Here is a 12,886-nt window from a genome sequence, read left to right as displayed (position 1 = left end):
ATTTTCTTTGCAGCCAATGCTGGAACACGTCCGTATACACCCGGAACTAGTGACTGGAACTAAGGACCATGAGCTTGATCCCACCAGGTTAGTCAATCACAGCTCTCAATCTTCACTCTTGTTTATATACCATTTTTTTTGTCAACCAAATCAAGAGATTATCTGCTGTATGAACAAATGAGAAATTATTATTACATTGTTTTCTCAATTGGATTGACGGTTCTGTCCCTCTGCAGATGGAAGAGATTTGAGATCCATGACATCGTCATTGAATGTGCCAAAGTGTCTCTGGATCCCAAGGAAGCGTCGTGTGAGGAGGGCTATGCGACCATGCCCGAGAACCTCTACCCCCAGATGCAGCTTTGTCCACAAGACTCAGCCTCTAGCCCCTACACAGACTTCCACAGCAGCTTCGGTGAGATCACCCACCCCCCCCCACCTCTCACCTCCCTTTGGTGGATAGGAATGACATACATTTGTTTGGTGTTCTCACTGAGTATTGTTCATGTTCATAATTTGTTTCAATTTTTTTTCACTTAGTCGTGTGAATCCTAACTATCAGTCATCTGAAAAAATGTGTTTCTAGCGTTGTTTGGCTGCTAGACGGCTTCGTTGCTTTGTAATGAGAAGATTATGATCTTGTTGATAAGTGGAAAATATATCTCCATTCATTCAACACATCAATGTAAGAGTGAGTCAGACTGTTCCTCTTCTCCCCACAGGAAGCTCCTCTTTGACCCCCTTCTCTACCCCACGCCAGCCCCAACCACCACCCCTGTCCCTGCCCCCTCTGTCAGGGACTCAGTCCTCCTATCGCAGCCCCCAGACCTCCAGACGTCAGGTAACACACACACACAGCATTTCTGTTGCACATATTTTCACGGCACTGACCCATAGCAAATGTGTCCAGATTAGTTCCTAGATAGAAAGTGTTTGTTGGAGGGCAGTGTCAACCGGAGTGAGCAGTCGCTGATTGCTGCTTCTTCTCTATGCATTCCTTGTTGTTTTGCAGAGGGTGTTAACACTTGATATATTGGCTGTGTCAGATGTTCTTAGTCAATCGCTTGTCCCTGAACCCACTGGCCTCCCGCTCTCCCCTCCGAGCCTATGAATCGCCCCCTTGTTTTTTGGAGAGGGAGTGCTTTAGCAAGGAGAGCTGAGGGAGGAGAGGCTTTGAGTCATCAGAGTGGGCAAGACTGGCGGGCGGTGGTGTCAGGCCTTAGAAAACAGAAAACATGCCCTTACGCCCCCGTCCTGCCATCCCAATATGGTCTGTCACATGGGCTGGTTGCCCTGGCGACGCTGTCTGTCCCTCTCTATTTGTGTGCGGCCCACGCAGGGGGTCCTGGTGTTGTTCAGCACTCTGAGTCTGTCTGTCTGGCTGAGGATTTGTCTGTAGAAACCTGAAATCCTGTAAAAAATAATGTAGCCTAATTTCCAATTACAATTAATAGCAGACCACATCATCAACAATTTGTGGAATTAATTCTTAAAGCCCTGTGCAGTCAAAAACATGATTTTCTTGCGTTTTTATGAGGTTGGAATAATACTGTAAAATAAAATTTTGATAATGCCATTTTAGTGTAAGAACTGTTTGAAAAGACCACCTGAAATGTCAGCCTGTTTTGGTGGGATGGAGTTTTGGCCTGCCTGGTGGCATCACCAAATTAGTTAAACAGACCAATAGAAAGAGTAGTTCGTTTTCAGTTTTTACTCAGACCACTTTGACAGTCCAAGTAATTTTTTTGCATGAGAAAATGCTCTTTGCTAAGAAGCTTTTGGGACTGTTATTTTTTACAATTTTAATTGAAAGCAATCCCAGTAAGGTGCTTAATTGTTACCCAGACATAATTTGATATTGGGATAAAAATGGCTGCATTGGAACTTTAACTGGTAACATTGTGAATGTCTTCCTTCAGAACTCTAGCTGTGAACTCAACTCTACCTGTGGGGGAAAAGAACTGTGGAGCCCCTCCTCCCAGTGTGGAATGGCCACACCCCCTTCCTCCAGGGGCATGTCACCTAACCCAGAGCTCTCCCATAGTGCCTCTTACCTCTCAGGCCACCGCGTCCACAGCACATCAGGTGAAAAGGGATAATTAATCTATACAACATACTGAACAAAAATATAAATGCAACATGCAATAATTTCAACTATTTTAGAGTTACAGTTCATATAAGGAAATCAGTCAATTGAAATAAATTCATTAGGCTTTAATCTAATGGGTTTTTGACTGGGCAAGGGCACAGCCGTGGGTGGGCTTGGGAGGAAATAGACCCAGCCAATTAAAAATGAGTTTTTCCCCACAAAAGGGTGTTATTACAGACAGAAATACTCAGTTTCATCTGCTGTCCGAGTGACTGGTCTGACGATCCCACAGGTGAAGAAGCCGGTTGTGGAGGTCCTGAGCTGGCGTGGTTACATGTGGTCTGCGGTTGTGGGGCTTGTCTTGTTTTTGTTCAGTATAGATTCCATAAACAGTATTGACTTTTATGATAAAACCAACATGCTTTAGAAACCTTTAAAATATGTTGAGCACTATTTGTCTTCAACATCATTTTTAAACAGAACTTTTTGCACTCCTTACATGGCTTCATGTGTTTCTCCACCATAGAAATAGAATGGTGTCGGAAAGCCATTGTCTTTACACTATACCACTCAGAGGGGGTTATGTGGTGTAGAAGTGTGTCCCCCAAACTACGTCCAGATGTGGCTTGGGGAAGTCAGATCTTTACACTGTAAAAATATGGCGGTGTTTAACTGTGGGTTCTGTGTCATCTTTTTTTAAACAAATTGGTCTTTTGACAAATCAGATCAGCTCTTTTGCCAATAATTGGGCATAAGTCAGAATTGGACTGCCTGTGTATATGTAGCATATGTGTCATGAAACCGGTTTCAAACCGGTGTAGTGTAAAAAGGCCTATTACAATATCTTGTGTTTTTAATATGGATTTGATTAACAATATTTATTCATATAACGATCATGCTTTAGAAACTGATCCCTACATGTATTGGTGAGGTTTTGCCATGCGATTAATCCTACATGACATTTCCATTGGTATTTGTTCCTAATTGCTGTTTTCTGTAAGCAGGAGGAAAGGAACACCTGCCTCAAGTACTCCTGCCACCACCTCCCCGCCCCCCACCCTCTCTGATGAGTTCCCCACCATCCCCCTGACATCCAACACCGCTAGTCCACCACGGAAGGTAGAGTATGACATCCATGCCCACGATGAGAATTATTGGCCTTTGCTTCCGGCGCCGACAGAGATGGCTGCCTCGCTTCGCGTTCCTAGGAAACTATGCAGTTTTGTTTTTTTATGTGTTATTTCTTACATTAGTTGTCCCAGGTCATCTTAGGTTTCATTACATACAGTCGAGAAGAACTACTGAATATAAGAGCAGCGTCAACTCACCATCAGTACGACCAAGAATATGACTTTCGAAAAGCGGATCCTGTGTTCTGCCTGTCACCCAGGATAACGGAATGGATCCCAGCCGGTGACCCCAAAAAACGACTTCGTAAAAGAGGGAAAAGAAGCGGTCTTCTGGTCAGACTCCGGAGACGGGCACATCGTGCACCACTCCCTAGTATACTTCTTGCCAATGTCCAGTCTCTTGACAACAAGGTTGATGAAATCCGAGCAAGGGTAGCATTCCAGAGGGACATCAGAGACTGTAACGTTCTTTGCTTCACGGAAACATGGCTCACTGGAGAGACGATATCGGAGTCGGTGCAGCCAGCTGGTTTCTCCACGCATCGCGCCGACAGAAACAAACATCTTTCTGGTAAGGAGAGGGGCGGGGGCGTATGCTTTATGGTTAACGAGACGTGGTGTGGTCACAACAACATACAGGAACTCAAGTCCTTCTGTTCACCTGATTTTAGAATTCCTCACAATCAAACGTTGACCACATTATCTACCAAGGGAATTCTCTTCGATTATAATCACAGACGTATATATTCCCCCCCAAGCAGACACATCGATGTCTCTGAACGAACTTTATTTAACTCTTTGCAAACTGGAATCCATACATCCTGAGGCTGCATTCATTGTAGCTGGGGATTTTAACAAGGCTAATCAGAAAACAAGACTCCCTAAATTGTATCAGCATATCGATTGCGCAACCAGGGCTGGCAAAACCTTGGATCATTGCTATTCTAACTTCCGCGACGCATATAAGGCCCTACCCCGCCCTCCTTTCGGAAAAGCTGACCACGACTCCATTTTGTTGATCCCTGCCTACAGACAGAAACTAAAACAAGAAGCTCCCACGCTGAGGTCTGTCCAACGCTGGTCCGACCAATCTGATTCCACACTCCAGGACTGCATCATCACGTGGACTGGGATATGTTCTGTATTGCGTCAGACAACAATATTGACGAATACGCTGATTCGGGGTGTGAGTTCATTAGAACGTGCGTTGAAGATGTCATTCCCATAGCCACGATTAAAACATTCCCAAACCAGAAACCATGGATTGATGGCAGCATTCGCGTGAAACTGAAAGCGCGAACCACTGCTTTTAATCAGGGCAAGGTGACCGGAAACATGACCGAATACAAACAGTATAGCTATTCCCTCCGCAAGGCAATCAAACAAGCTAAGCGTCAGTATAGAGACAAAGTATAATCTCAATTCAACGGCTGACACGAGGTATGTGGCAGGGTCTACAGTCAATCACGGATTACAAAAAGAAAACCAGCCCCGTCACGGACCAGGATATCTTGCTCCCAGGCAGACTAAATAACTTTTTTGCCCGCTTTGAGGACAATACAGTGCCACTGACACGGCCTGCAACCAAAACATGCAACCTCTCCTTCACTGCAGCCGAGGTGAGGAAAACATTTAAACATGTAACCCTCGCAAGGCTGCAGGCCCAGACGGCATCCCCAGCCGCGCCCTCAGAGCATGTGCCCTCAGAGCACGGACATATTCAATCAATCCCTATCCCAGTCTGCTGTTCCCACATGCTTCAAGAGGGCCACCATTGTTCCTGTTCCCAAGAAAGCTAAGGTAACTGAGCTAAACGACTACCGCCCTGTAGCACTTACTTCCATCATCATGAAGTGCTTTGAGAGACTAGTCAAGGACCATATCACCTCCACCCTACCTGACACCCTAGACCCACTCCAATTTGCTTACCGCCCAAATAGGTCCACAGATGATGCAATCTCAGCCACACTGCACACTGCCCTAACCCATCTGGACAAGAGGAATACCTATGTGAGAATGCTGTTCATCGACTACAGCTCGGCATTTAACACCATAGTACCCTCCAAGCTCGTCATCAAGCTCGAGACCCTGGGTCTCGACCCCACCCTGTGCAACTGGGTACTGGACTTCCTGACGGGCCGCCCCCAAGAGGTGAGGGTAGGCAACATCTCCACCCCGCTGATCCTCAACACTGGGGCCCCACAAGGGTGCGTTCTGAGCCCTCTCCTGTACTCCCTGTTCACCCACGACTGCATGGACACGCACACCAACTCAATCATCAAGTTTGGGGACGACACAACAGTGGTAGGCTTGATTACCAACAACGACGAGACGGCCCACAGGGAGGAGGTGAGGGCCCTGTGAGTGTGGTGTCAGGAAAATAACCTCACACTCAACGTCAACAAAACTAAGGAGATGGTTGTGGACTTCAGGAAACAGCAGAGGGAACACCCCCCTATCCACATCGATGGAACAGTAGTGGAGAGGGTAGTAAGTTTTAAGTTCCTCGGCATACACATCACAGACAAACTGAATTGGTCCACCCACACAGGCCGCATCGTGAAGAAGGCGCAGCAGCGCCTCTTCAACCTCAGGAGGCTGAAGAAATTCTGCTTGTCACCAAAAGCACTCGCAAACTTCTACAGATGCACAATCGAGAGCATCCTGGCAGGCTGTATCACCGCCTGGTACGGCAACTGCTCCGCCCACAACCGTAAGGCTCTCCAGAGGGTAGTGAGGTCTGGGGGCAAACTACCTGCCCTCCATGACACCTACACCACCTGATGTTACAGGAAGGCCATAAAGATCATCAAGGACAACAACTACCCGAGCCACTGCCTGTTCACCCCGCTATCATCCAGAAGGCGAGGTCAGTACAGGTGCATCAAAGCTGGGACCGAGAGACTGAAAAACAGCTTCTATCTCAAGGCCATCAGACTGTTAAACAGCCACCACTAATATTGAGTGGCTGCTGCCAACACACTGGCTCAACTCCAGCCACTTTAATAATGGGAATTGATGGGAAATTATGTAAAATATATCACTAGCCACTTTAAACAATGCTACCTAATATAATGTTTACATACCCTACATTATTCATCTCATATGTATACGTATATACTGTACTCTATCATCTACTGCATCTTGCCTATGCCGCTCTGTATCATCACTCATTCATATATCTTTATGTACATATTCTTTATCCCCCTACACTTGTGTGTGTATAAGACAGTAGTTTTGGAATTGTTAGTTAGATTACTTGTTGGTTGTTACTGCATTGTCGGAACTAGAAGCACAAGCATTTCGCTACTCTTGCATTAACATCTGCTAACCATGTGTATGTGACAAATCAAATTTGATTTAGAAGAGAACTTGGTTAAATAAAGGTTTAATACAAATTACAAACTGTTCACTTTCAGCATGGCTGCCCTGTAGAAGCATCCAAACCGAGCCTGGTGAGGCAAGAACCAATCCGAGATCCTGAGAAAGGTGGAGAGGTCATCAACAACAGAGGTCAGTCATCATCAAAAATGTGGAGTTGGATATTACATTTGTATGCTTTTTATCAAGTCGTTGGTTCTTAACCTTTGTCGGTCCATGTTCTCTGGTGGAAGATTGTTTTATGTAAAACTGTATGTTTATTGGCTGTCTTCTGTTTACTAGATGCAAGTGGTGGTGGGACCATTTCCATGACGCTGACAGAACTTTCAGTCTTTATGCAGGAGCAGGAGCTGGAGCTTCAGCTGAGGACCGAGAAGGAGAGGGAAGAGGGTGAGTTCACTGTCTGAGAATAGGAGTGTGCTGGTCTAAATGAGACTGACATAAAATGTAAGTTGAATGAGAGGGAACCATATACATTTCATAGCAATAGTCTTAATGCACCAATGACTCAAAAGCCTGTTTCACCTCAAGCGTCCTTATGTCCCCTGTTTTACCTCTCCAAAACACACCAGCTGCCATCATAGAGGAGCTCCTGGAGATCACGGAGGACAAGCGAGACTTTGCTGCCGTGAGGGGCTTTGACACCCCTTTCTACCGCACCACTGAGACCCTGACAGGTACCCAGGAGAAAGCCCTGCCCAACCACCCACTGGGTGGCCTCATGCTGCCCCGGGACCCCCACCATGCGGTGTCCACCCCAGACAAGGCACTGGAGAATGCCCAGGGCGCTAATGGTGGTGGGGACAATAGTAGGGGCTCGGCCCTAGAGCAGTCCTGGTCTTTCCAACCCATGTGTCCCTTCAGCCCCATCGAACACCCACTCCACCGGAGCCCCTCTGCCCCGGAGTACGAGATGGCCAAGTTCGGTGGCCTGTTCTCCCCCAGCCCCTCCATCAAGAACCACTCCCTGCCCTATGAGGCCCTGTTTGATCTGGCTCTGCCCCGGGCCGCATCCCTCTTCGTGGGGAGGAGGACATCAGAGGCCCTGGGCAGGGCTGCTCTCGAGAGGCTATGCCAGCGGCAGGAAGGGTTGGAGGACAGGGAGGAGGAGGGTCAGGGGAGGGTGTCTGCTTCCCCCCTGGAGGTGCTGGATCGTCTCGTTCAGCAGGGAAGCGACGCCCACGACAAGGTGCTCAACAGGTGAGGGGTCCAGCTTTTAGTATCTGTGTGAGATCACAACTGTCTGACCAACTTTATGCTTATCAGTCTCCATCAAAACCATCTGAATATGGGTCGTCTTAGTACCTCGTCCAAGAACATGGCAGTAAGTGTTGAAGGCAAAGGAAAGCCAGAGTATGTGATGTGAGCTCACTGTGTAGAACTGGGCTGGGTCCTTTCCACTCCATTGCCCTGGCCCACGTGTAAAACTCAGTTGAACAACTACAGGCACTGTCTGAACCCCAACCCCCCCCCCCCCCACACACACACACACACGCACTGTCCTCGCTCCTAAGCCAATAATACAACAACAGAAGGGACCAGTGTCAGCAGAGTTGGAGCTCTGCACAGAACAATCTGGCTCTGCTCATTTCATCCCCCGCCGCCCCCACCTCTTTAGTATCTTCCCCAAAGCTCAATTGCAGGCCATACCCTGCTTGAGGGATATAATTGACTGGGACAGAGGTCCCGTACACAGAAAGGTGTGTCTCCAAGCCCAGATGGGTCCAGAAGACTGGGATCAATCATAAAGATTTTTCTATGGGGGTGTTTGAGTCTGATATACTGTCCCAATGCTGACTCTGTTGAACTGACCCAGTTTTTTAAATAGTCATGACTCTCCCTCTCTCTTACAGATTACCTTTGCCAAGCAAGTCAGCTGACTGGACGCATTTTGGAGGTAAACAACCACCACCAGAGTACAGCAGCAGCACTGTACTTTCAGCTAGTGCAACAGTGGAACACTGATAAAACTTTCAGGACATTTAGGCCTCATGATGTGTTTACATTATAGTCATTGTAGGGTAGTTTTCCTACATCAGGCATAAACTGAAGCTATTTGACAGTGTTCTCCCACTCATAAGTGCTTTTGGAGGTAGAATTAGCAATGCACCGATATGACATTGTCGGTCGATACTGATATAATATTTTCCTAACCAAAAAAAACGATACCGATATTTTACATTTTAGCAGCATTTTAAGCATTCTAGTACAGTTAAATAGTTAACACACACATGGACGCAGCGGTCTAAGGCACAGCATCTCAGTGTAAGAGGTGTCACTACAGTCCCTGGTTCGAATCCAGGCTGTATCACATCGGGCCGTGATTGGGAGTCCCATAGGGTGGTGCACAATTGGCCCAGCGTCGTCCGGGCTAGGCCGTCATTGTAAATAAAAATGTATTCTTAACTGACTTGCCTAGTTAAATTAAAGGTTACACACCACACTGACCAAAAAGTTATTTTGTTGGCATTTATGTATTACCAGGAAAACATAATCAAAACCTTTTTCTTTCACTTACTTGCTGTGCTGTTTCGTTGTTAAGTCGTTTCATTCTCAACCAGGATTTCTCTTACTATGGAACGCCGTTTGGGTCTTGAGTGTCAATAACACTATTTGACGTGTCAAATAAGCTTGTTGACCAATCAGGACCTGAATATGACTGCACGTCACATAATTTAACTCGTTCATTAATTTGATGTAGTTGTTACACATTGATTACACTATCAGTCGTATGTCACAACGATTCATCGATACGTATGCTGTGATGCTGGTAAAGTTGTCTCGCGAACCTCCAGTGCTGGTCATTAAAAAAAAAAGAAAGCTAGCTAGCTCATGGGTGCAAACAATGTTCTTCCCCCAAAACATGGCAAAAAGACATCTTTCAGTAGCTATAGTTAGCTCGCTAACTATATAGCTCGGTGTCATCTAAAATAAACCCTAATTTATAAGACAGTTCTTATTTGATTAATGGTGGGCGAACTCATCTATGTGACGCTAGCCACAATAGTGGACTTTGCAGTTAGCCTTAAATAAGTGTGACAGTGATGCAAATTTATACAAATAGTAGAATTATGATATAATTAAATAGATAATGCTAAACGAGGTTGGAATGTTATATAAAATCAACAAAAGACAATAATTTGTTCATTTGACATCTGAAATCATACTTAAGTATGCCCCCAATGCAATTCTATTTTTACTCTGCAGCCTTACCTATGGATTGTGGATCAATAACAGTGGGTATCAGTCTACTCAATGACACCCAGAGAACATTAGCGTTGTAGGTCTTATTGCGTGACTCTGAAACAATTGTGAATTGAGCCACATATATTGTCAACCAATGTGTGCTGAACACTAACTCTGAGGAGGACATTGGGAAAAAATATCTTGGGTGTTGAGTAGACTGATACCCCATTTGATCCCAATCCTTAGGTAAAGCTGTACAGTGCAATATGAATGTCACTACACACAATAGGCTGACTGGAGACGTGATTTCACAGTCACAGTCCCGCGATAAGACCTACAACGCAAATTTTTTACATTTTTCACAGTTGTGTTCTGTGGGTGTCACCGAGTAGACTTATACCCATTTCATTGCTACACATTCCAATCTTGTTTAACATTATCTAGTCTAAATATGGCATGTTTCCACCAATTGTAACCTTCTGCAGCACTTTCAAAGAGGTACTTTTATTTTTAAGGCAAACCCCAAATTCCACTTGTGCCTAATCCATATTGTGGCTAGCTGCACAACACAACTTGTTCCGGTCAAGCCTCACTAGCCAGATGAAGCTAGCTGGCTGCTTATAACGTTAGCTTTGGGAAGCGGGGTTAAGTAGCTGGCTAGCTATTTTCATGAACTGAAGTTCAATTTCAATAGGCAAACAGCAAGTGACAAACTAGCTAACACTTACTCACAAGGATTCCTAAATCGTTGCTAATAATCAAAATGACTGCAGTTTCTACTGGGCATTGTTTTCAGGCAGGCTGTATTGGTGCTAGCTAGGTACCAAGCTAAAGATAGCTACCCCAGAAGTTGTGGTCAAACAAATAATGCTTTATTACCAACACTGTATTGCAAACACAATACAGTGTTTGACCGGTGTTGCAGACTTTTTGTACAGCTTTGACAGTGCTACTTATAGTAGTGGTGGCGCCTGGCTTGCACGTGCAAATTCAGCCTACACAGCATTCTATGCTAAAACTGTAATTTGACATGTCAAATTAAAAGCTTATTTAATGCCTCAAATGGTGTTATTTGACCAAACATTTTTTGATACGCAAAGACCCAAATGGCGTTCCATAGTGTGTATGTCGTGAAGCTAATAGCAGTGACGCTGTTACTGTATAACTCCAATAGGGCAACGTGTACTGGTGCCCAACCAGTCGGCGAAAGCCAACATCACCCACGACAGAGAACGGTTGATTGTCAAGGGCCACGTATTCCTTTATCTTGGCTTTAATGGATTTTGCCTTTTGAGTTGTCTGAATGAAATGTTCTTACTCTTTCAAATGACTGCTCAACTTGTTGACTGCTCAATCCACACAGCAGACATTGTGGGCTAGGTTAGGAATGCTGTGTTGCACATGTAGCTTTGACATCGGCTTTGCACATCGGTGTTTAACTAGACATCGGGCCGATACCAATGTTGGCATTTTTAGCTAATATCGTCTGATTCCGATATATCATGTATTCCTAGGTAGAATAGTATTAAAACGGTACAGAGGCAGTTGAGAGAATCCTAGCTGCTATGTGACGTCTTCCCTGGATGGGAACAAAAGTCTCTGTCTTAACCATCTCCAGCTGCTGATCACTGTATAACAGCCTTGTGTATGGGCCAAACCTCCCTCTCTGCCTGCCAAGTTAGAGCATTGGAATTGAATAAGTTTATATAAGTCATGTATTTTTGATTGTGTGTGTGAAACCAACTCCACAAAGAGCTTGTGGTTAACTTATGTAAGTTCCCTCATGACTCTGAAAGGCCTTTGTGTAAAGTTCTCCGATTTTATCTGCCGGTTTTATTTTCTATACACCTACTCAGTTCCCTTTCTTCTGTGTTAGTGTGACTACATACAGTGAACTAGTCATACCACTTTCATACATAACTAAAGGATTATGAATATTCAATGTTCAAGATATTACTTTATGTAGGTGTTATGTACTGTGTATGTGGGCCTGATGAAATTAGAGCTAATGAACCATTAGAAACAAAGCTATATCTACGTATTGAACACTACTATTGTTTGAGCCCAGAATAGCATTAGGAGAGGATCAGAAATACAATCAATCCATCATCAAACTTCACATCTACCCAGTGAAAAAACCCACAACTTGTACAATGTGGAGTTAACAGTTAACTCCCGCAAACAATGTGCTCAAAGTTCCTTGTTGACATTGCATGAGAATAACCAAATTAATTCAGTATTATCATTTTATGACTGTCATCATTTTCCTGGTTGTTAATCTGCTTTGTGCCTGCGCCCCCCCAGGCTCGGCTCCGCTGGACGAGCTGCACACGTTGCGTAGCCAGCTGCTCCTGCTGCACGGCCAGCTGCTGTACGAACGCTACAAGCGAGAGCAGCACGCCGTCCGCAACCGACGCCTACTGCGACGCGTCATCAACGCCACCGCACTGGAGGAACAGAACAACGCCATGGTAATAAATGCACCAGAGCCTCCCCTCCTGGATTTGTCCTGTAGCTTCTCAGAACTAGTGTGAATTGGTTGGGAGGTAGTGGTGTTGGAATCGTGGCTTTCTAAGACGGTTATCTTCGAAAGTATCACAAAGTAGATATTTTGATAAGTATCACAAAACAGGAGCCTGCTCTTGATCCATTTCACTCACCGACTTTGTTGCTTGTAGTTGCTCAGTAGAGTAGGTTTTCCTCTGCATATGGTGAAAAAAAGTTTCCCAAATGAACTGTTTTATTAAATCCTATGCCGTTGTAGATTTCGTCAAACGGTGAGCGGTCTGTCATCCTCTCTCACTGTATCTGCCTGCAGAAGGACCAGTTGAACCTCCAGAGTGTGGACATCGTGTCTCTGAAGGAGAGTCTGCAGGTGGAGCAGCAGCGCTGCAGACAGCTGTGGGACGACCGAGAGACCGTGGTCACCAGACTACACAGCCAGGTCCGCCAGCTACAACAGGGCCGGGACGACTACTACACCAAGAACCAGGAACTACAGGTAGACGCATGACTACATTTACACAAATGCATGCACGCACGTGCGCACACACAAACGCATAGAATAATGTATATCAAATCTTCCATACACTATATTGTA

At 45.3% G+C, this 12,886-nt stretch overlaps 1 protein-coding gene across 1 annotated transcript in view; it reads left to right on the top strand.

The window, feature by feature from the left end:
- Positions 1-12,886, top strand: part of LOC135517927 (hamartin-like) — a 47,263-nt gene that overhangs the window by 25,895 nt on the left and 8,482 nt on the right. Inside the window, exons 7-17 of the mRNA XM_064942653.1 lie at positions 14-87; positions 237-415; positions 723-841; positions 1,920-2,088; positions 3,096-3,208; positions 6,639-6,732; positions 6,883-6,990; positions 7,173-7,800; positions 8,454-8,497; positions 12,091-12,257; positions 12,605-12,787. Coding sequence (XP_064798725.1) covers positions 14-87; positions 237-415; positions 723-841; positions 1,920-2,088; positions 3,096-3,208; positions 6,639-6,732; positions 6,883-6,990; positions 7,173-7,800; positions 8,454-8,497; positions 12,091-12,257; positions 12,605-12,787 — 1,878 coding nt within the window. The remainder of the gene's footprint in view (positions 1-13; positions 88-236; positions 416-722; positions 842-1,919; positions 2,089-3,095; positions 3,209-6,638; positions 6,733-6,882; positions 6,991-7,172; positions 7,801-8,453; positions 8,498-12,090; positions 12,258-12,604; positions 12,788-12,886) is intronic.

This window comes from Oncorhynchus masou, chromosome 28 (genome assembly GCF_036934945.1).
Source record: "Oncorhynchus masou masou isolate Uvic2021 chromosome 28, UVic_Omas_1.1, whole genome shotgun sequence".
Lineage (NCBI taxonomy): Eukaryota > Metazoa > Chordata > Actinopteri > Salmoniformes > Salmonidae > Oncorhynchus > Oncorhynchus masou.
This window is presented reverse-complemented; position numbering and strand designations above follow the sequence as displayed.